General features: G+C 38.8%; 3 protein-coding genes across 6 annotated transcripts in view; 1 reads left to right on the top strand and 2 right to left on the bottom strand.

The window, feature by feature from the left end:
* Nucleotides 1-6,492, top strand: part of DNAJC2 (DnaJ heat shock protein family (Hsp40) member C2) — a 38,986-nt gene extending 32,494 nt beyond the window's left edge. For 3 of the 4 annotated variants that reach the window (XM_037736580.1, XM_017523040.2, XM_037736581.1), the window contains 4 exons: nt 1,203-1,387; nt 2,533-2,633; nt 2,752-2,859; nt 5,772-6,492. In XM_037736580.1, coding sequence (XP_037592508.1) covers nt 1,203-1,387; nt 2,533-2,633; nt 2,752-2,859; nt 5,772-6,007 — 630 coding nt within the window. In that variant the 3' untranslated portion in view covers nt 6,008-6,492. The remainder of the gene's footprint in view (nt 1-1,202; nt 1,388-2,532; nt 2,634-2,751; nt 2,860-5,771) is intronic. The other variant, XM_017523041.2, reaches the window with a different exon arrangement.
* On the bottom strand, nt 1,799-2,161 carry LOC108300293 (60S ribosomal protein L37-like). The gene has a single exon (XM_037736582.1). It carries the CDS (start codon nt 2,144-2,146, stop codon nt 1,856-1,858), a length of 291 nt encoding a protein of 96 aa, XP_037592510.1. The 5' UTR covers nt 2,147-2,161; the 3' UTR covers nt 1,799-1,855.
* A 492-nt stretch (nt 6,493-6,984) lies between the features above and the next one.
* PMPCB (peptidase, mitochondrial processing subunit beta) lies at nt 6,985-21,513 on the bottom strand. The gene is made up of 13 exons (XM_017523042.2): nt 21,377-21,513; nt 20,188-20,328; nt 19,363-19,449; nt 18,566-18,695; nt 14,882-15,080; nt 14,438-14,517; nt 11,524-11,636; nt 10,108-10,251; nt 8,720-8,880; nt 7,813-7,898; nt 7,357-7,445; nt 7,141-7,216; nt 6,985-7,058 (listed from the first exon to the last, which is right to left on the bottom strand). Exons 1-13 carry the CDS (start codon nt 21,473-21,475, stop codon nt 6,994-6,996), a joined length of 1,470 nt encoding a protein of 489 aa, XP_017378531.1. The 5' UTR covers nt 21,476-21,513; the 3' UTR covers nt 6,985-6,993.
* Between the last annotated feature and the right edge of the window lie 645 nt (nt 21,514-22,158).

The raw sequence follows: 22,158 nt of genomic DNA, 5'->3' as shown, positions 1-22,158 counted from the left end.
TATATATATATATATATATAGAAGGAGGTAGAAAGTTATAGGGAAAGGATTGGGAAACAAAATCAGTTAGGAAAAGTAGAACCAATTATCAGGTTTATAATACCATGATGACTAGTTTCCATTACTGCAAATCTTTGATTAACAGAAGGTTCAACACTGTACTGCTAATCTGACATTTGTGGATGGGGTGCATCAGATAGATGTAACTAGTTACAAGAATCTTACTTTAAGAACGCGCACTATGCGCTGGGCCGGGCCGGGCATGGTAGCTCATGCCTGTCATCCCAACACATTGGGAGGCTGAGGCCAGTGGATCATCTGAGGTCAGGAGTTTGAGACCAGCCTGGCCAGCATGGTATAACCCCTTCTCTACTAAAAATACAAAAATTAGCTGGGCGTGGTGGTGCATACCTGTAATCCCAGCTACTTGGGAGGCTGAGGCAGGAGAATTGCTTGAACCTGGGAGGCGGAGGTTACAGTGAGCCAAGATCACACCACTGCACTCCAGCCTGGGTGACAGAGTGAGACTCCATCTCAAAAAGAAAAAAAAAAAAGAAAAAAAACCTGCACTATGAATGTGATGATGGGAATCAGTAAATACTTTTCAAAGTTAGCATTATTGGGACTTCACTGGTTCTAAGGGATTGAAGGGCAGAAATGAGCCAAAGATGCATCTGGCAGAAGCAACAAGGGCAAATAAAGGTTTTCTTTTTTTACTTGCTCATGTTTGAAGGTAGACTAGAAGGAATAGTGTAAATGGAAGAACTTCAAGATAAAACAGAGGCCATTTTGCTATCCCTTCACCTTTTTATAGAGAATAAATGAGATTATCTTCAGAAAGGGTGAATATGAGTTTAAAGAGAGGTTTGAAATTTTGAAATGGTTTTGTGGGTGAATAACTCAGTGACCCATAGACTTGCCAATTAGTGTCCAAGACTAATGGAAGTTACATGACATGAGTACTGGGAAGATCATGCAGGCTGTGGACAGTTCTTGCTTCCTCAGGCAGACCTATGCAGACTGGAAGCCAGAGCAGGAGAAGCCAGAGTGAAAAGCTGGTGCTTGTTTTTGGGTTGGCCTGGAAGGAGTATGAGGTCAGAGTGAGAATGACATTGAGAGCTGAGGACGACAAAGCCTCAGCCAAGAAGAGAGTGTAGAATAGCAATATACTTTTAAGTCCCTGACCTATGATATTTGTGCAGATAGAAGAAATAAATGAACAAATTAGAAAAGAGAAAGAGGAAGCTGAGGCTCGTATGCGACAAGCATCTAAGAACACAGAGAAATCAACTGGTGGAGGTGGAAATGGAAGTAAAAACTGGTCAGAAGATGATCTGCAATTACTAATTAAAGCTGTGAATCTGTTCCCTGCTGGAACAAATTCAAGGTACTGGTTTTAATGAAACTCTACTACTCACACTGGAGCCTAGAGGTAATGTAGACGAGACTCCAAATAGCAGCAGTTGTTATCACAGAAACTTGAAGAGATAAATTCTGTGCCACACTGGAAAAGTGTGAAAAGACTGACAGCATTTTGAAGCTGTCAGTCTTACCCATTACACCAATATACATGCATGTACACATATGACAGAATGCTTCAGTTTCTCAGGAAATTGAAGATCATGAGACAAGTCTTGACTGTTATGTTGCGTTACTCTGTCATGGCTTGTGCTAGGGACTAGGTTTTCTGTAGTTTTTCTTTTACAGTCTTGCTCTTTGTTACTTCTTACCTCAAGCTAGAGCTTGAGTTGAACTCAAAGAAAGCTATAGAGATCCAGCATCCCTAATTCTTTTTTTTTTTTTTTTTTATTTTTTAAAATCAGAACAATTATTGCGTGACTGATTGGTGAAATTCTTAAGATGAACTGGATGCCGCAACAGCTGCCCTCTTGGGTTTAGGTGTTGTTCCTTCACGGAATCCATGCCTGAATCTGTGGTATACAATTTTTAGGTGCCTCATTCGACCAGTCCCGGTGGTATTTCGTCTTTTAGCCTTGGCACTCCAGTTATACTTTCTCTTGTGCTTGGCGGGGTAGCCACATTTGCCGCAGGTTGACTTCTGAAGGTGGTAGGCCTTAGAGCCACAGCGGTGGCACGTGTGCGTCTTATTACGACGCTTCCCAAACGATGACGTTCCCTTCGTCATCCTGCTTCTGCGACCGGGACCAGAAAGCCAGCATCCCTAATTCTGTAGATGAAACTAAGGCTGATTTCAGAATGATTGATCTCCTATTCTTAAATATGTTAAATTGGCAGTATACACAAATAAGTGATTTCCTGTTGATTTGTACACAGAATCCACAAGATGTATGGACTTAAAACCAAGATTATATAGTTGGTTTAAACTTTTGAAAAGCAAAAACCATAGTCCAGGCAATAGTAATTTATAGGAGCAGCATAACTAGTCCACCTATTTGAGCTCATTCTGTACATATAATAACCCTTCTGCAGTAAAAATCTAATGGTGTTTGTTTTCTGTTTTGTTTTTCGTTAATGCTATTAAATTATAATATTGGTTGCTCATCCTATCAGATGGGAAGTTATTGCTAATTACATGAACATACATTCTTCCTCTGGAGTCAAAAGAACAGCCAAAGATGTTATTTGCAAAGCAAAGAGTCTCCAAAAACTTGGTGAGTTTTGAGAAGTCCGTTTGTTATTTTAAATAACTATTTTTAAAATAACTTAGGCAATTTAATAAAAGATTAAATGAGATGATCTGTTAAGTATTAAAACTTTTTCATTTCTCAGACCCTCATCAAAAAGATGACATAAATAAAAAGGCATTTGATAAGTTTAAAAAAGAACATGGAGTGGTGCCTCAAGCAGACAACGCAATGCCTTCAGAACGATTTGAAGGTAAATTTTGCTTTTCTGTATGTAGAAAATGCTAGCCATGTATCTGTGCTGCCTGTATATACCAGACTTAGGGTCTGTGTTCAGAAAGACAGAGAAATAAAATGTTTAGCAGACTGGAAGCTGTAAGCAAACATTTCTAGGGCAAAGATTTACTTCAGCTAACCATTAAAAATGGAGAATTGCAGTTCTTCCATTTCAGATGCCATCAGAGAAGGGCTGTGTTTGTTTTGCTTACCAGGTTTTACAAATCAGTTAGAGGATGTTATTGGGACAGAGGAATAGTGTTTTATCAAGGATAATTTCCTGATTTTGAAAAATGCACTGTAATTATATAAGAAAATGTCCTTCAGTTTAAGGAAAAGCAGAAGTGTTTAGGAATGAAGAAGCATCATGTCTGTAACATGGTTCAGAGCTAAGTACATCTGTACATATAAAGAATAAGCATATATGAAAATGTTCCCATTTGGGGAATGTAGGCAGAGTATACAAGGATTCTTTCTACTCCTCTGAAATTATTTCAAAATAAAGTTAAAAATTGTTAGGGTTCAAAACCAGCCTGGGAAACATAGTGAGATGCTCCAAAACAAACAAAAAAAAACCTGTTAGGATTTGATGTTACCTTAGGTGTTCTAATTTGATTACTCTAGACAAGTGCTTTTCATATTACAAATCATGACCCAGTGATGGGTCATGAAGTTAATTTAGTGGGTCTTGAATAGAAAATAACAGTGAGCATTACACCTATTATATAGGAGGGTATACTTGTGAAACTTTTGTTCATGTGTGTCCTTGTGTTGGGATGTGATAAAAAGTTTTTTTTCTTGCTGTGACAAAAGTTTGAAAGCAGTTTGTATGAAAAAAGTTCTTTTACTTCATACATTTGTGAGCCACCAGTCCTTTCTTAATCACAGAGAGATGGCTTTTGGTACCAATAGACTTGACTATACATGATATATTTCATCTAAGAGTCCCAGTTTTACCTGTATTCTTAATCTGGTTTATTATCCAAAAATTTCAGCTTAAAGATATGAGACTTACAGTGTTATATAGAGGAGGAAAATCATTGCTTGCAAAAATCAGGGGTGACCTGTTTGGCTGAATTAGATATTAATTCTTTTAATAAAGGTAAGTCAAGCAAGGTTTCAGAACACTTTGAGGACACTTCTAAAGGGGTTTATTTTCCTGCTCCTTTGTCTCCACAAAATACAACAGGTATTAGCACACTATTCTCAGCTCTTTCTTAGGGGACTTGTTTGCATGTTGGAGGAAGACAGGCCTCTCATAGTTGTCCAGTCTGCTTTCGGTGAGGAGAGGGGACCCTGGGAAGGCAAGAGTGATTGGCAGTAGTGCTATGTGGGTGTGACTCCTTTACCTACCTGTTTAATGTAAATGGGAAGGCTCCTTCCTGTTCAGTTGTACCATTAAATAACAAGCTGGCACCATTTTTTGAATAGTGATTTCTCACAGGAATTTTGCAACACTAGCTTCATTTATTTTGGTATTGTGAAGTAACTGGAGAACAGCAGGAAATACTGCCATGTCACTTCCATTTTTTTTCCAAGAGAGGAAATAAAATCTGTGGGATTTAGGGCTTTAAACCAATACAAGGAAATTAAACAAATGACTTCCTAGAATTTAAAAGCCACCTTCAAAAAAACTTATGTACCTTCAAATGTTATAAAAATTTTCTGCCTTGAATAGGTGGGTATTTTTTTTCTTTAATTAGTAAAAAACTTTGGTTTCTAGGCTTAATTTTGTACCATATCTCACAGGACATACTGGTAGTATTAGGTCTGTGTTTTCTCACTGCATGGTCTGAAGTAACTAGATTTCCGGAATTCTATTAACTCAACCAAATCAGCTTTTTACCACTTAACATTCTCATTTTACCTACTGAAGTGGACTGTGTAATACTTAACATCCTTAAGAAATATATTTGTTTCTGATACACATCTTAGATGTTTTCTGAAATATAAGAGTTTAGTTGAAGAACCAGAATAGCAGTTATTAGAAGTGTTTAGCATTGGCTCCCAAGATTTTAACAGATGTGGTGAACACCACACTACTACACAATCTAATCTCAGCTTGCCTCTTAATTTTGGTAGGTTTCCTTCAGTGTGAAACAACAGTGGTTTCCAGGATTTCTATCCAGCAAAAGTTTAACTGTGAGGAAGCTCTTTTACCTATCCTGTAAGGAAGTAGATTTATTGGAACTCTTAAATGAGTTTGGTTGTTTTTGAGCCCAAGAGTTCAACAGCAGTACAAATTTAAATATGACTTTCTTTCCAGTCTGGTGAGTGTATTACATTGATTGTCTCTTACAAAACAGTGCAAGGCAGATCTTTACTATTGTGTTTTTTTTTTTTTTTTTTTTTTTTTGAGATGGAGTTTCACTCGTTACCCAGGCTGGAGTGCAATGACGCGATCTCGGCTCACTGCAACCTCCGCCTCCTGGGTTCAGGCAATTCTCCTGCCTCAGCCTCCTGAGTAGCTGGGATTACAGGCACGCGCCACCATGCCCAGCTAATTTTTTGTATTTTTAGTAGAGACGGGGTTTCACTGTCTTGACCAGGATGGTCTCGATCTCTTGGCCTTGTGATCCACCTGCCTCGGCCTCCCAAAGTGCTGGGATTACAGGCATGAGCCACCGCGCCCGGCCCACTATTGTGTTTTTTAAAAGCCTTTGAGATGTTTTATTTTCTGGGATGTGAACTATCTGTTTTTTCTCTTATTAACACGCAGAGGGCTATATGTGTCTCTCATCTCTAGAAGTTTATTTTCAAAATGACACATCCCAGATTGAAATGGGCACTTAGCAGACATGTGTGGACCGCAAGACTTGTCTGGGCACATGTTCTTAAAACAGTTTTTTAACCAATCAAGTTAAGTTTTCAAAAATTTTTCTTATACAGGTCCATATATGGACTTCATCCCTTGGACAACAGAAGAACAGAAGCTTTTGGAACAAGCTTTGAAAACATACCCAGTAAATACACCTGAAAGATGGGAAAAAATAGCAGAAGCTGTGCCTGGCAGGACAAAGAAGGACTGCATGAAACGATACAAGGTTGCAGATTTAGAGTTTATAGTTTGTTTTATTTTTACTTGTAACTTGGGTTATATAGTATCATTTATTTTGGTATTGTGAAGTGAGGAGAGAAGAGCAGGAAATACTGCCATGTCACTTCCATCTTTTTTCCAAGAGAGGAAATAAAATCTGTGGTATTTAGGGTTATATAGTCTAGGTTATATAATTCAGGTCATATTTTATGTCTATTAAGCAGTTAATATAGTCCTTATTTCAATACCAGTAGTTATGTAGTTATGGGGCCAATATTATTAGGAAGAAATGAGCAGCCCTAGAAACTTTCTAGCCCTGGCAGATAGCGAATCTTGAATTTTTTACATATTTATATCGAACGCTAGATTAAAATGTCAGTTTTTAAATTCTGACTTCTCAAATCACACCTTTCTCCCTTCCTAGGAACTTGTTGAGATGGTAAAAGCAAAGAAAGCTGCTCAAGAACAAGTGCTGAATGCAAGTAGAGCCAAGAAATGACTTAATGACAATCTTTGTTATGTGCATTTTTATAATAAAACTGAAAATACTGTAAACATTTTCATTCTTAAAATATACCTATGGTAATAATTGAAAGTGTGCTCCTTCCAGCATAATTTCTCAGAGGACAAGGACTGACCGCTGATGCAAAACCACCTTCAGGGGGTAGTCTTTTTATCCTTTGAAAATATGATACAGTATTTCATTTAAATTTCCAAATGTATATACATGTATATTTTTATTTTTTTCTAGGTCTTAGTTTTTTGTGTGTGAGATGGAGTCTCACTCTCTTGCCCAGGCTGCAGTACAGTGGCACAATCTTGGCTCAGTGCAACCTCTGCCTGCAGGTTCAAGCAATTCTCCTGCCTCAGCCTCCCAAGTAGGTGGGACTACAGGTGCGCGACACCACACTCAGGTAATTTTTTATATTTTTACTAGAAATGGGGTTTTCACCATGCTGGCCAGGCTGGTCTCGAACTCCTGACCATGCAATCACCCACCTTAGTCTTGCCAAGTGCTAGGATTACAGACATGAGCCACCATGCCCGGCTCAAAAAATTTTGATCAGGAGCATTTTAATCACGAAGCCAACACATGTTACTGCAAATCTGATTAAAATCTGGTAGTTGCTCAATGGGACCTGAGGATTAAAAAGAAGACAGTTAAAAGAATTCAAAGTACCTGACCAACTTTTTATATAGAAGAAAAGAAGGCAGGCTTACCAACAGCAGCAATAGCTGGACTCTTATTATAAATATATTTGGTACATACTTCTCGAATTGTCTCAGCATTCACAGCCTGAAATATGGAAGACATTGTCATTCAGCTTTCTGTAGTAAAGACAAAGTCTATACCTGGAACTTTTTAAAACTAAAGCAAGATAAAAGATATATATTCTCAGCTTTTTGTAACCCCAATAGTAACTAAGGACTGCTTACATCAATTCTTGCTTCAAGCTCAGGGATGGGAATCCTTCTATTATAGCATAACATTTGCCTACCAATATCTTCACAAATTGGAGTTGAACCTGTTTAAAGAGAAGGAAAAATTAAGTGTTGGAATATAGATCAACCATACAAAAATAGAACCTGTGGCTGGGCGTGGTGGCTCATGCCTGTAATCCCAGGGGAGCCGGATCACCTGCGGTCAGGAGTTTAAGACTAACCTGGCCAGCATGGTAAAATCCTGTCGGTACTAAAAATACAAAAAATTAACCAGGTGTGGTGGTGGGTGCTTGTAGTCCCAGCTACTCTGGCAGCTGAGGCAGGAGAATCGCCCGAACCCAGGAGGCAGAGGTTGCAGTGAGCCAAAGTTGCACCACTGTACTCCAGCCTGGGCAACAAAAGCAAAACTCTGTCTCAACAAGAAAAAGGAACCTATGTCTTTATTTTTACCATCAAGCTGCAACAACATGTTCGTTTTCAGAAGATTTCTGGCTCGTGCAACCTCACTTTCAGTGACACTTGTACAGAGTCGCATCCTAAAAATCATTTGGAAAAACAGTATTATCAAGTAGTTGGAAAATGTTGTATTTCATTAGTTAATGATCTAAGATGCCATGTTCTACACATGACACACAGGTGATTATGATTTAATCCTAATGCTAAGCAAAAGCTAAAATGATTCTTGATTTTCCCTAGTATTGTTAATTTATCAATAATGATATGTAAACATGTCTACACATTAGCAGATAAAGGTTTAATACAAATAGGCTCACATTTTCAGAAAGGCTTTAAGCATCTTGAGACTTCATGAATCCCCATCTGTTGGTGTCTGATATGCTATGGATTAAGTCAGTGGATCATTCATTGGTCTCTCAAAACAATGAGTTGAGTCTAACTTAAACTTAATTTTTACATCCTAGTTGACTAGATTTAGAAAGATGTAAGCCAGTTAAGAATAGTGGGGGAAAGGAACCAGAGCTAAAAGTTTTCCAAGAAGTTGTGAGCCTTTCTGCCCATCTACTGAGTCAATATACTTTTCTTTTAGCAATGGCAACTTCAGATTTACTTTCCCATCCAAGCCAGACTACTTTCAGAGAGATTTTTCCCATCAACTTCTATTTGGCTTTTAAACTTTTAGGGTCACTTTTCTGAATATCTGAAACATTAAAACTTTCTACCGTATACATTAGCTTCATATCTTGAGACTTAGGGAAAAAATGTCTGCAATCTTTAAAAACATGGTAACTACTGTTTATCTAGTTCTCTTAATTAAAAGGTAAAACTACCACAAATCACCGTAGAAAAAATCAGTCTAAAACAAATTAAAAGCAAAATTTACTTAAAGCTATTTTCTCACCATTCTTTCTGAACAACATGTAGCATGTCTGCAATGGTGGCTGGTTCACAAACCATATACAGTCCCCATAATCCTGTATCTGTGTAGGATGTGTTGAAAGACTGAAAGCTATGGCAAAGGTTGCCATGACAAGTGAGCTGGGCCAGCTTGCTAGATAAATTCTATAAGGAAAAAAAAATTCCAAGATAATTTTAAGTACACATATCCAAAATACCAGAAAGAAAAAAATGTGTGGAAAACAGTTAATACCCTTAGAGGCTAAATTTCCCAGTTTTATTCAACATCTCAGTAGTAAAGGCTCAGCCAACTAAGAACTGCGCTTATCTCACACACTGCACCCCCTGGAGAAATTCATGATATAAAAGCAATGAATCCTTATAACTAATGTAGTAGCTGTACCTAATTCTAAAACTAGATTGCTATTATCAACCCAATTTATAGGGCTCTTGGCTATGGATAAAGATTCAAAATTATATTACATATGAAGCTTAAGATATATACAGGAAACGTATTTTGGGGGAAATCTATGAGTAAAAACAAATCTATACAATGTTTTGAAATACTTCCAACTTAAAAAGAAGTTGCAAAAACAACAAAGAATTCCCTTTATCCAAACTGCCTGTTATTTTACCATGTTTCCTTTATTCTCTTTATACAAGTTTTTTCAACTGTTTCAGAGTTTAGATGTGATGCTTCTTGTGAATATATGTACTAAGTACTTTAGTATGTACTCGTGAAAAACAAGGAAATTAATTTTTTTACATCACCTCAGTATGGTTCCTCAGTATCTGTGGGAAATTGGTTTCCAGATCCCTGTGGATACCAAAATCCACTGATGCTACAGCCCTCATGTAACATGGTGTATGTAGTATTTGCATATAAGCAACCTAAGAATAACCTCCTATATACTTTAAATTATCTTTAGATAAATACCAAATCCATGTAAATACTATGTAGTTAATATATTATATTGTTTAGGAAGTGACTCAAAAAGAGTCTATATGTTCAGTACAGACGCAACAATCCATTTCTTCCCCTAAATATTCCACCTATGGTTGGTTGAATCCATGGATATGGAACCCACAGCTATAGAGGGCCTACTGTACTATTAAAATTAGGAGGTTAACATTGATATAGTACTTTTAGCCAATTCTTCTGTCCTTATTCAAATTTTGCCAATTATGCCACTAATAAACTTGGCAAAGAAAATGTTTTTTTCTGGCCCACATGCAATCCAGGATCAGTTTATAGTTTATATTTTTAAGTCAGAATTCACAGTACAAGGCTCTATTTTGCCACTTTAAAAAAGGATTCTTAAAAGAACTTATATTTAGGAAAACACGATCATCTTCCATCTGTTATGGAAAATTTCTTTTAAAGTCACTTACCATTCCTCCTCCAAAAGAGCGATCCCAGTTGCCAATCAGCGTGTTTGCAACCATGAGACATATTGTATCTGGATGTGCCCAACCAACAGCTTCAACAGCTATTGCAAAGTATGCCAAAGGCATCTTGTCATCCCTCACACGAATCTAGTTAAGATAAAGCAGGGGGACCTCTAATTAAGATTACCATTACTGTATATAATATGCTTATTAACAAGAAAAAATCACCAGTTCCATTAATTGCAAAGTTAAAATGCTCACCAGGACTCTATTTTGATTTTTTAACTATCAGGCCTCATTACATCATATAGTTCAATCTAGAAAAATTTCATGGGTTAAGGAAAAATTACTCTTCCCAAAAGATTTTACTACAGACAGCCACCACATGGTTTACATGGTCAAAAAGTGTTGCATTTTTTTTTTGGTAATATTTTTTTCTTTTTTTTTTTAAATTTTATTTTTTTTTTTTTTTTTTTTTTTTTTTTTTTTTCCTGAAACCAACTCTTGCTCTGTCACCCAGGCTGCAGTGCAGTGGCACAATCTTGGCTCACTGCAACCTCTGCCTCCCAGGTTCAAGCAATTCTGCCTCAGTCGCCTGAGTAGCCAGGACTATAGGCATGCACCACCACGCTCAGCTAATTTTTGTATTTTTAGTAGAGACAGGGTTTCACCATGTTGGTGAGGCTGGCCTCAAACTTCTAACCTGAATTGATACACCCACCTCAGCTTCCCCAAGTGCTGGGGTTACAGGCGTGAGCCACCGTGCCTAGCCTCAATCTAAATTTTTCTACTGAAATTTCATATTGACATTACAGGTTTATTTTTGTACTGCCAATGGTACAGTTCTACACAACTGCCAGTATCAGGGCATTTTCCAGATACTACTTTGAGCATCATCCTTAACATGGCAAATTAAGCCTCTTATGAGGCTTAAAGCTAGCTGATAACTACCAGATTCCCTGCGAGTTCTGGCTCTAACAGTTACTAGCCCCCAAAACATACTGTGGGCAAAACTGAGCCAAGAGTAAAACTGAAGTGAAAGTCAAAATACGGAGTTTAATTAAAAGATTACTTTCAGCTCTTATAATATATAAATGGGCATAGTGCCAAAGAAAAAGCACAAAAAGACCAAATTATAAACTGCTCTTAAAACCTTGCTTCCTTTCAGACTAGAATGAAGAAATTAAAAGCAAAACAAACTTGCTCCCTTAGGAAAGGAAAATAGGTAGTGAAGGAACAGGAAGAAGGAAGGAATGTAAGCAAATGAGTACATCCTCTTCCCTTTTTATGTGTTTCAACGTAAGCCTTTTACTTACTCCATTCTATTCCTACTGGAAATAAGCACATTTTATATACTTATGTGTAAATACAACACAAGGAATCCAACAGGCTAAATACTAGCTGGGAGGCTTGTCCTACCTCACTTCCTGTGAATTTGCAGGGAGGCAGAGCTGGTATTTCTCCTTTGTGTGTGCATAAAGAGTCACCAAAATGCAACTTTGCTAAGTCAAGCAGTTCATCATGGGAAACACCTAAATCGAAAGAAAATATTTTCACATGTTATCTAGCTGCAATATAGTTTACAATGTGGTATAATGTGATGTACATTACACATGAACTATCTGCACTTACTAAAAGCCATTATTTAAGAGTAAGCTCACAAAGCACACCTATTTCCTTGGTGTTGCAAAGCTTGGGATTGCACGCTTTCTTTCTCATTGTAGAGCAACTCAGTTTTCATCAACAGACCAATGGATTCACAGCTAAGAATAAGACAACTTGAAAACACCACTTTTGACAAAATCATATTCTATTAAATTATAAAGACTTCTAGGATGCAAAGTAGCAAAAAATGCTAATTTTCCAAAAAAAATTTAGTGGAAAATACGAATATGGGCTCTATCTAATTAAAGTAAAGCTGGAGCTGGGCATGGTGGCTCAAGGGTGAGGTGAGAGGATCACTTGAGTGCAGGAGTTCAAGACCAGCCTGAACAACACAGCAAGACTGTCTCAATAAATAAAAAAATAAAAGCCGGATGCCGTGGCTCACACCTGTTATCCAAGCACTGCGGGAAGTGAAGGTGGTCAGGTCACTTGAAATCAGGAGTTCAAGACCAGCCTGGCCAATATGGTGAAACCCCATCTTACTAAAAATACAAAAATTAGCTCGGCGTGGCAACAGGTGCCTGTAATCCCACCTTTTCAAGAGGGTGAGGCAGGAGAATTGCTTGAACCCAGGAGGAGGTTACAGTGTGCTGAGATCACACCACTGCACTCTAGCCTGGGTGACAGAGCAAGATTCTGTCTCTACAATAAATAAAATCAAATAAATAAAAGAAAGCTGGATACACAGATATACTTTATTCTCTGCACTCTGCTATCAGAACTAGGAACACAATAGTGTCATCTAATTTCTGAATACATCCATAGGTATCCAAATGCAAAAACTTAGGAATTACTTAACGCTCCATATCCCTTACTATCTGAACTTGGGACCCAAATAGATAATGTGAAAGATTCCTAAACACAAATATATAAACTTAAAAAATTTTAGACATGTATGAGGGCTTTAAAATATATTATGGTAAGATTCTTTACCTTAAAATATAAAATTACAATTTTATAATAAATGAAGCTAGGATACAAAAAACTGTTTGGCAAGTAAAAGCCTGAAGATTAACCTAGAAGAGTTAAATGGTAACCAAGACAATAATTCAGAGGCCAGTAGAAACTTAAAACTGGCCTATTTCATTGAATTTAAGATGCAATCATATAATTTATAAGGCACTATGTCACTTATGTATTTAAGATGAATACTAATTAATCTACAACAAGCCATTAAACTAATGATATCCCAACTTCAGCTATGTCAAAATGAACTCGTGAACCAAAGTAAAAGTCATTCTGTCCATATGCCACCAACAATGGCAGAGAGATCGCAGAAAGTTTGGTTATTGAGGACCCACATAACAAGTCTCTTGTCCCATTTCCAAGTTTCAAACGTTTAAGACCTAGTCAGCAAGAGCCATTTTAGAAACGATGTTACTTAAGAGAATTTCAGAGTGTACTTCCTGTCACATACAATGAAGGTAACATGACTTTAGCTAGGTGCTACAATGAATAACATGTTTGGTATTTAATGTTTTCATCCTCTCCATTACCCCAAAGTAATTAGGTCAGAAATCAATCCAGAGTAACTAGAATTTTTAAATTATAATTTCTAAAAAGAGAAAAATTAAATTTACAACATGAAAGAAAACTTCACTTTGCTCTAATATTAAAAAATAGAGAAATGAAAACTGGGCTGGGTGTAGTGGCTCATGCCTGTAATCCCCAAGCTTTTGGAGACCAAGGTGGATGGATCACTTGAGCTCACAAGTTCAAAACCAGCCTCAGCAACATGGTTAAGACTCTATCTCTATTTCTATAAATATATATATATTTTTTTAAAAAGTGGAAACCCATTAAAATATACTGTTGCCTAGATTCAGACTGCCAGGAATTTTGGCAATATGTGCTGTAATTTGTTTTTTCATTCACTGGCTTCAAACAGGACCTCAAGAAAACCTTCTGCTGTCACCTGCATGTTTGGATTCCCATTCAACAGTCTCATGGCTCCTATGTGCTTCCCTTTCCCAAAAATTAGATCTATTAAATGAATGATTGAACAAATGAAAGAATGAACAACATACCCATTCATGCTTAAACAAGGACAAAGTTGGTTCTCAAGAAATAATTTATAATCTCAAGAAATTCTCAAAGTACAGAACACTTATCTTCCAGCTATCTACCAGTTCACTCATTTGCCCTTTTCTTGGAAGTTCTACTATGTATGTACACTTAAGTATTGAACAGTTCACTAAATCTTTCTATAAATGAAACCTATTTAAAAAAAAAATAGAGGGGAAGGCGGCCCTGGTCAACGTCAACACTGGGAGCCTCATCTGCAATGTAGGGGCTGGTGGACCTGCTTCAGCAGCTAGTGCTGCACCAGCAGGAGGTCCTGCTCCTCCACTGCTGCTGCTCCAGCTGAAGAGAAGAAAGTAGAAGCAATGAAAGAAGAATCTGAGGAGTCTGACAATGACATGGGCTTTGGTCTTTTTGACTAAACCTCTTTTATAATGTGTTTATAGTTTGGGAATGTGCTCTGCAGAAAAAAAAAAAAAATAGAGGGAAAGTCTGGCTCCAGTGCTCCACATTCCCCATCACAGTATCAAATACAGTTATTTGCTATGTAAATGAAAATTCTTAGGATATCTCCCAATGGGATCAAACTGGTATATCACTCCAGCAACTGTGTTTAAAATATGTGTAGAAATTTAAATTGACTAACCTCCAGCAGCAGCAAGAACTATTCTTGGCCCCTTATAATGTGTGGTTATATAATCCACTAAGTCCTTACGACTTATAGATCTGCAAATGAAGTAAAACAATTTTTAAAGGAAACAAATTGACATAATATACCTGAAATCAAATTGGGCCATAACAGTATCCTAAAATGCAGTTGGAAATAGGATATAGGCAGCACATCAAAGAGCTTCAACTTTTTTACATCAAGGAAAAAAGATTTGACACCATTACTTGTTTATTCCAGAAATACCTATGAACTCACACGATTGGGAGGTAGGTGGGACTAAAAGATAGCTAACTACAATTTCACTCGGATTACCAGGGGAAAATGACTTTTTGAAACATACTTTTTCAAAGTTTGTAAATGTTAATTTTCAAAATTCATAAATTCCCTTACCCACCAAGAAATTCTGAGAGTTATACCTACTTGATATTTTCAGTTGGTCCCAAAATTGTCCGTCCAAGTGCAGTATTTTGATAAGCTGTGGCATGAAGATAATCAAAAACAACTTCTTGTAAATTGGTTTCAACTTCTTGCATCTCTCTAAGGATTACTCCACGCTCACGTTCAATCTCTGCTTCTCCCAGTGTGCTGTTTTGTATGATATCGGCAAGAATTTCTACAGCTAATTGAAAATAAAACATAAGAAGAAACACCAGCAATCTTTCACTATTAACATCTATTAAACCAACATCAGAAATCATGACACTGACACCATCACTCGATATTAAATGATTAGGCTAGGAGAAAAATATTATACTTAAAAGGACAAAATTAAAATTTATCCCTATAGTACAAAAGATTTTTCCTTGGGAAAAAATTATAAATTTGCCATCACTCTGTAACGACTCTACCTACTTCAAAAATGCTATGGAAATAAGCCTATTAATATAAATTGTTCTATGTGAAAACTACAAAGCAATATATATTAGTCTGAAAATATCTAGCTACATATATACACAGGATTCTCATCACCCGATATTTACTATGCAAGTTTCCACAGCAATGAGAGTGCTATGTTAAGAAGCAAAGAACTGGCCAGGCACAGTTGCTCACACCTAAAATCCTAGCACTCTGGGAGGCCAAGATGGGCTTCAGCTCAGGAGCTGGAGACCAACTTGGGCAACATGCCAAAATCATGTCTCCACAAAAATTAGCTGGGTATGGCGGCATGCGTCTGTAGTCCCTGCTACTCGGGAGGCTGAGATGGGAGGATGGCTTCAGCTTGGGAGGCAAAGGTTGCAGTGAGCTGAGATTTCGCACTGCACTCCTGTCTGGGCAACAGAGTGAGAAAAGAATCCTTATATTCGAAAATAAGCCCCCAAATGAATAACTTACAGAATTGTGTGTTCTCAAACCTTAATTTGCAAAAAGCCAAAAGTGAAGTGGAAGATGTCATATTAAGCCATTAAGCAATTTTTATCAGAAAAAGTGCATCCAAAAAAAAATGTAATTCATTATTGAAGAATTAGTACATAGTTGCAATCATAATCTAAATGTCATTAATACAATTATGTTAAATAAACTTACAATCGTAAGTTTCTTTTTTTTCCTATGTCTCCATAATGAGACAAGGTCTCATTATGCCGCAGAGGCCAGACTCAAATTCCTGGACTCAAGCAATCCTCCCACCTCAGCTTCCTACAAGTAGCCAGGACTAAAGGTATGCACCACTGTGTCCGGTTTAGGTTTCATTTTTTTACTCTACTGTAACCTTTTGTTCCTTATTTTAATTAAGTTCACTTTTTTTTTTTTTTAAGATGGGGTTTCACCATGTTGGTCAGGCTGGTCTTGAACTCCCGACCTCAGGTGATCCACCCACCTTGGCCTCCAAAGTGCTTGGATTACAGGCGTGAGCCACCACACCCAGCCTAATTAAGTTCACTTCAAAGGGCACTGTCTCAGAACTGATTATGTTCAAATACTAAGAATATGACAAAACAGACTATTATGGTAAGCTGTGGCTGAGATCATGACCAAAAGGAAAAAATTATCTGTAAAACCAAATAAAACCTATCTGCCCAGGTGAGAGAACCAGGGTCCAGTAAGATAGGTGAGGAAGAGCCCACAGACAGAAGGACAAAAATTCCTGTGTGAAAATCCTCCTTTATGTGGGATTGGTGGTCTACACTGGTAGTTTCCAAAGGAGGGGAGGAGAACTCCTATTTCCCAGTCTTTATGTTTTAATCTGAATCTTTTTAAAAAATTTATATTTAATGTAGGTTAGTATAGTCGCACATGTATTTAACTTACAAGTATACATACATTAAGGATATATGATCAACTTTCTTACCAGTAATAAGTGATTATAAAAACTTGGAGACCATTAGTCTGAACATCTATTACCTCATATATCAAGCTTCAACCAGCTGAAGGTATAAAAACCGCAAGTAAATCCCCAAAGTTGGAGCTGCTTCAGAGAGCACTCCCATTTTGTATTCTTCAAGGAGATCCCCCTCTGCTTTTCCACACCCACTAGAAGAGGCTCTGTCCTTCCCAGCCAGATGCCAGGAGAAAAGAGGGAAAAGTCTTTTCAACATCACCCTTCCTTTTTGTTTCCCATTTTTGTCTTCCCTGTTGTTCTGTGTATATAAAGGAATGAACTGGGCTGGAATGAACAACTGTTAGAGAGGCCTGGCCTAGCCCTATGTTCTCGGTCCCTAATTAGTCCTGGGACAAAAACTGTTTTTATTGGCTTTGTTATTCAAACCAGCACACCCTTCATGGTTGCTGTCATTTTTGTTTCAATGCAAGAGTTAGGGCATCCTATTAAATATTCTAGTTATTTACAGGTGATAGGTTTCTTATTTTGTTGTTTTGTCAAAGTAAATGAATGTAGTCAGAAGACATGCACTTGAGTCCACAGTAAGTCACCCGATAGCTATGCAATCCTGGGCAAGTCAGAGTCTGGGCTTTCATTTCCACAACTGCAAGGTGGAAATACCTATGCGGACCAGATGGATAATATATATACAATACTTGTGTAAAGTGCCATTTAAACATTATTAATGAAAGCCTATTAGGAACCCAAAAATTGCAAAGTAATAACAACTACAGAGGGACCTTAAAGGTTAATAATTTCACCAGTGGCCATGTGCAGTGGCTCATGCTTATAATCCCCGCACTTCGGAAGACTAAGGTGGGTGGCTCACTTGAGGTCAGGAGTTTAAGATCAGCCTGGCCAACATGGTAAAACCCCATTTCTACTAAAAGTACAAAAATTAGCCATAGTGGCAGGAGCCTGTAGCTACTCAGGAGGCTGAGGCAAGAGAATCACTTGAGCCCAGAAGGCGGAGGTTGCAGTGAGCTGAGATCATACCACTGCACTCCAGCCTGGGTGACAGAGTGAGACTCTCTCTCTAAAAAAAATAATAATAATTTTACCAGTTAGCTCTAAAACTGCTAAATTTTGTTAATTTTTCCACTGGGAAATAACTTTAAGACAGTCAAAACAGTCTACAAACATGGTAACTACAACAAACTGCTATCCTGTCAAAGTAACTATTTTATTTCCACCAAATAATCTCTATTTTAATTGCTACATATTCATAAAATCATGTTCATAATATTACAAATATTATCATCCATAATATTACTATTTGTCATATTTAGAAAAAAAAATAGGCCAGGTGCAGTAGCTCATGCCTGTAATTCCAGCACTTTGGGAGGCCGAGGCGGGCGGATCACAAAGTCAGGAGTTTGAGACCAGCCTGGCCAATATGGTGAAACCCCGTCTCTAGTAAAAATACAAAAAATTAGCCAGGTGTGATGACAAGCGCCTGTAGTCCCACCTACCCAGGAGGCTCGGGAGGCTGAGTCAGGAGAATTGCTTGAATCAAGGAGGCAGAGGCTGCAGTGAGCCAAGATCACTCCACTGCATTCCAGCCTGGGAGACAGAGCAGCGAAACTCTGTCTCCCCCACCATGCACGCGTGCGCACGCACGCACGCACACACACACACACAAAAGATTGCTGTACCCTCACCCAGAGTTCAGGTTCATATTTTCACATTTCTGGGGCTTACTCTTTTACAAGAGACATAATAAAAATAGTACTAATTTCTGATTCTCATAAAAATTATATTATCTGCTGTATAAATAATAACAATACCTCTTGGCAAGTCTTTAGAGAATGCTTTGGCATAGTATACGGTCTGCTCTCTGGAGGTATAGGCATTGAGATGAGCACCCATGTTTTCAATCTCAAGTTCCAGATCTAACTGGGATCTCTTTTTGGTGCCCTTGAAATAAAAGAGGAAAAACAAATTATGAAACCTCCCTTTATCCTTCCTATTCTAAACACTTCAGATCATAAATATGGAGGACATAAGTTAGTTTCATGCAGGGTCAAATTTGGTCTCTAAAGTACATCAGGCAGGGTACCATGGCTCACGCCTGTAACCCTGGCACTTTGGGAGGCTGAGGTAGGCAGACTGAGCCCAGGAGTTTGGTACCAACCTCGCCAACATGGTGAAACCCGGTTTCTACCAAAAAAAATAAATAAATAATAAATCTGGGTGTGGTGGCACACACCTATAATCCCAGCTATTCCAGAAGCTAATGTGGGAGGATGGCTTGAGCCTAGAGTGGAGGTTGCAGTAAGCAGAGATTGTGTCAACGCACTCCAGCCTAGGCAACAGAACCAGATCCTATCTCAAAAAAAATTTTTTTGTTAATAAAGTACATCAGGCTTCAGAAATAGTACACATTCAGATGACCCCTGCATCCCAAGAGAACGTTTCCATTTCAGCTTTCCAAAGCAATTATTAGTACTTATTTTAGATACTGTCCTGGAAAAATAAACGTAAAACATGTTATACTACTGAAAGAGCTCTCCTTGCCTCTAAAGAATGAAACTTTGTGCTTAATCTCTTAAAGAGTGTGTTTTTGTAAAGTCTTACAACTTGCCTTGAAAGCCATATGCTCCAGAAAGTGAGCTGTTCCGTTATTCTTCTCATTTTCATATCTACTTCCAGCATCAATCCAGAGTCCAACCTTAATGCAATCAAATAACAATTAAATAAAATCATTTTATTTATTTGAGGTTGCTGGGAACCTTCTCCTTCCTTTTTCTGACAAAGGCTTTCTGGTCTTAACACTAAGATTTTCTTGACCTGAGCGAACTGACAGCTCACTCCTATGAACTATGAGACTGAAAAGTTTTGATCAGGCTACTGCTGGGTGCTACAAATGCTGGGTGCTACAAATATCTACCTGCCACCTTCACTAAGGATTCTTTGCCCAACTCATTAAGCCAACAAATTAATAAATGTAATATAAAGAACATCAGAGACTGTCAGAAAACCAGTTGAAATCTTGGCTCTGTCATGTATTCGCTGAGGGACCTGAACAAAACCATTTAACTTCGCTCACTTCCTTAACTATAAACACGTGTGAGGACGCCCACTAAAAAGAATTGCTTTAAAAAGCAAATAAGACATACATAAAAACACCTGGCAGAGCAGCCCGGCAAATATACCTCTTCCATTATTATCGATACTACTAATAATAATCAGTAATCTACAAGAACAAGAGGCAAACAGTGCAACAGGATACATATGCACCCTATAAGTATCACTGGAAGAAACGGTTCAAGACTCGGGGAAACCTGTCAAGGCAAAATCACTGCCACCCCTTTTCAACCACCAGCCAACGAAAAAGCTAAAGATTAAAATTAACAATTTGCTCCGCTAAACAAACGGTCACTTAGAGAAGGTTGCCTGAGTCACTTACTGTGCATGTTGAGAGCCCAGAGTCTTCAGAGGCCACTCTAAGTCCGCTTTCTAAACATGTTACTCTTGTTTCAGGGACATTCAGAACAACTTGTGTAGCAGCCTGTGTACTTCTCAATCTATTGACTCCAAAATATGATGACTGGTTGGGGGTAGGAAGTGGAAAAGACAAAGCAAAACATTACTAATCTGACATGAAATGCTGACTTTAAACCAAATCTATCTTAAATAGGCTCTCTCCACAAAAGAATCTTTCTTCCTGAATTTTGGTTCCACTGGGATCTACCCCTCTGCCTGGCCTAGAAACTTCTGTCACCAGTCACTGTCCTAAAGCCAGCAACGTGATTACAAACATGCCCTTCCCTCAGGGAAGATGAGCAGTTATTAGCATCATACAGAGAAACTGACTTTATTTCACTACCTATCCTAGATAGGTTTTACATTCATTATGGAGAAAACAAGCGGGGGAGGGAAGGGGGAGAAAGAAAAGGAGGGAAAAGATGTAAAACTACCTACACACAAGATAGAACCCTCGGGTTCTCATTGTTCAAGAAAAGCAACAAGTTGTGGAAACAATAGAAAAAGAGGATAGGAAGATAGGCTGATGTTCTAAATGCACTCCAGCTGACTGGCTTGTCGGCCAGGAACTATTCACCTTTCAGCAGTTTTTCTTTGCTTTTATACATATGTTAAGTCTCACGTCCCTTTGCTGAAAGGCAGAGACTCTCTCATGAGAAAAATGCTAATTTAACACATACAAAATTTTACTTCGGCGATGTCCAGGTTCGCGGGAAGCCTGGCTGAGGTCGAAGCTCAGTCCCAGGCAAAAACAGAACTCTGGAGCGGTAACCATTTACTTATTAGTTTTCCGCAATTTGCAAGCACTGTTTTTAGTGGTCAACCATGCATCCTCAGTAGCTCGCGTGAGGACCCGAAAACCAGGGTCATTCCACACGTCAGTGGCACGTTTCCTGGCGGGTGGCCAAAAGCCAGCCACCTCCAGCCAGTTCAGCGGCCCCAGGCTGCCTGGCGCCCGGCAGGTCCGGGTCGAGGAGGCCCTGCCGGACCTGCCGTTCGGATCTGTGGCACCGACTCTTAGGTGCGATGCGCCGGGTCCGGCGAGAGAGACCAGGGCCTGCCCGACCGGGTCTGGCCCCGAGCAGCGCCCAGACAAGTGGAGGGAAGCTCACCCGTCCTGCAGCGCCTCGGATCAGCAGCCTCTCGCTGAAACCCCACAACCGCCGCCGCGCCGCGGGTAACAGGACTGCTCGAGCCGCTGCCGCCGCCATGTCTGCTAGAAGAAAGGTGGAGGATAGAGGATGTGCTTCCGGGGTTACGGCCTGAGGTCCCAGAGCAGGGAGGCGGGCTCCATCTTGTGGCCATGATGGAAATGACACCCCTCGAAGCGGTCGTGAAAAGAATCAGGTCCCGACCAATGCTGCTGAACGGTCTTTACCAAATCACACGAATTGGGGAGTCTGCAGGAAGTCCCTGTATCACCAGTTATTTTATTGATCGCCTACTAACTGCAAGGCACAATTGCGGTGGAGTGAAAGGTAACCTGATGCAATGTATCTCACTGGTGGATGGAATGAATTGAAAACAGTGGAATAAGATCCGTAAGTCACTCTCCTTAAAGGAAAAGTCTAGTGGAAGAGTCAGATGCAACGAGGGGAGGAAAAGATGTATCCATATTGACCCCTATTCACTCTTTGAACCTTTACAGTATGGCTCATCCCATTCCATAGACATTGCCCTCGGTAAGGTCACTAATTGCTAAAAGTTGGACACTTTACAGGCTTATGTTACAGTCCTGTTGGAGGAGATAACATTTTTGGCCTCCATAAAATTCTGTCATTTTATTCTAAAGCTGCACCTCCTCATAGTTCCCTCTGCACCCTCTTGGGCTTCTCTTTATTCACAGATATCTTTGTTTTATTTTGTTTTGTTTTGTTTGTTTGTTTTTTAAGAC

Source organism: Cebus imitator, unplaced genomic scaffold (assembly GCF_001604975.1).
Source record: "Cebus imitator isolate Cc_AM_T3 unplaced genomic scaffold, Cebus_imitator-1.0 Scaffold26, whole genome shotgun sequence".
In the NCBI taxonomy this organism is placed as follows: domain Eukaryota; kingdom Metazoa; phylum Chordata; class Mammalia; order Primates; family Cebidae; genus Cebus; species Cebus imitator.
The sequence above is the reverse complement of the archived record's forward strand: the minus strand, read 5'-3'. Positions and strand labels throughout refer to the sequence as shown.

What these genes read in the sequence shown, in the direction of transcription:
- LOC108300293 (XM_037736582.1), bottom strand. Translation starts at nt 2,146, where the DNA reads ATGACGAAGGGAACGTCATCGTTTGGGAAGCGTCGTAATAAGACGCAC.
- PMPCB (XM_017523042.2), bottom strand. Translation starts at nt 21,475, where the DNA reads ATGGCGGCGGCAGCGGCTCGAGCAGTCCTGTTACCCGCGGCGCGGCGG. An exon ending in CTGGGCTCTCAACATGCACA is followed by an intron (nt 19,450 to 20,187) that starts GTAAGTGACTCA and finishes GATTGCATTAAG; the next exon opens with GTTGGACTCTGGATTGATGC. An exon ending in TGGAGCATATGGCTTTCAAG is followed by an intron (nt 18,696 to 19,362) that starts GCAAGTTGTAAG and finishes TTTTATTTCAAG; the next exon opens with GGCACCAAAAAGAGATCCCA.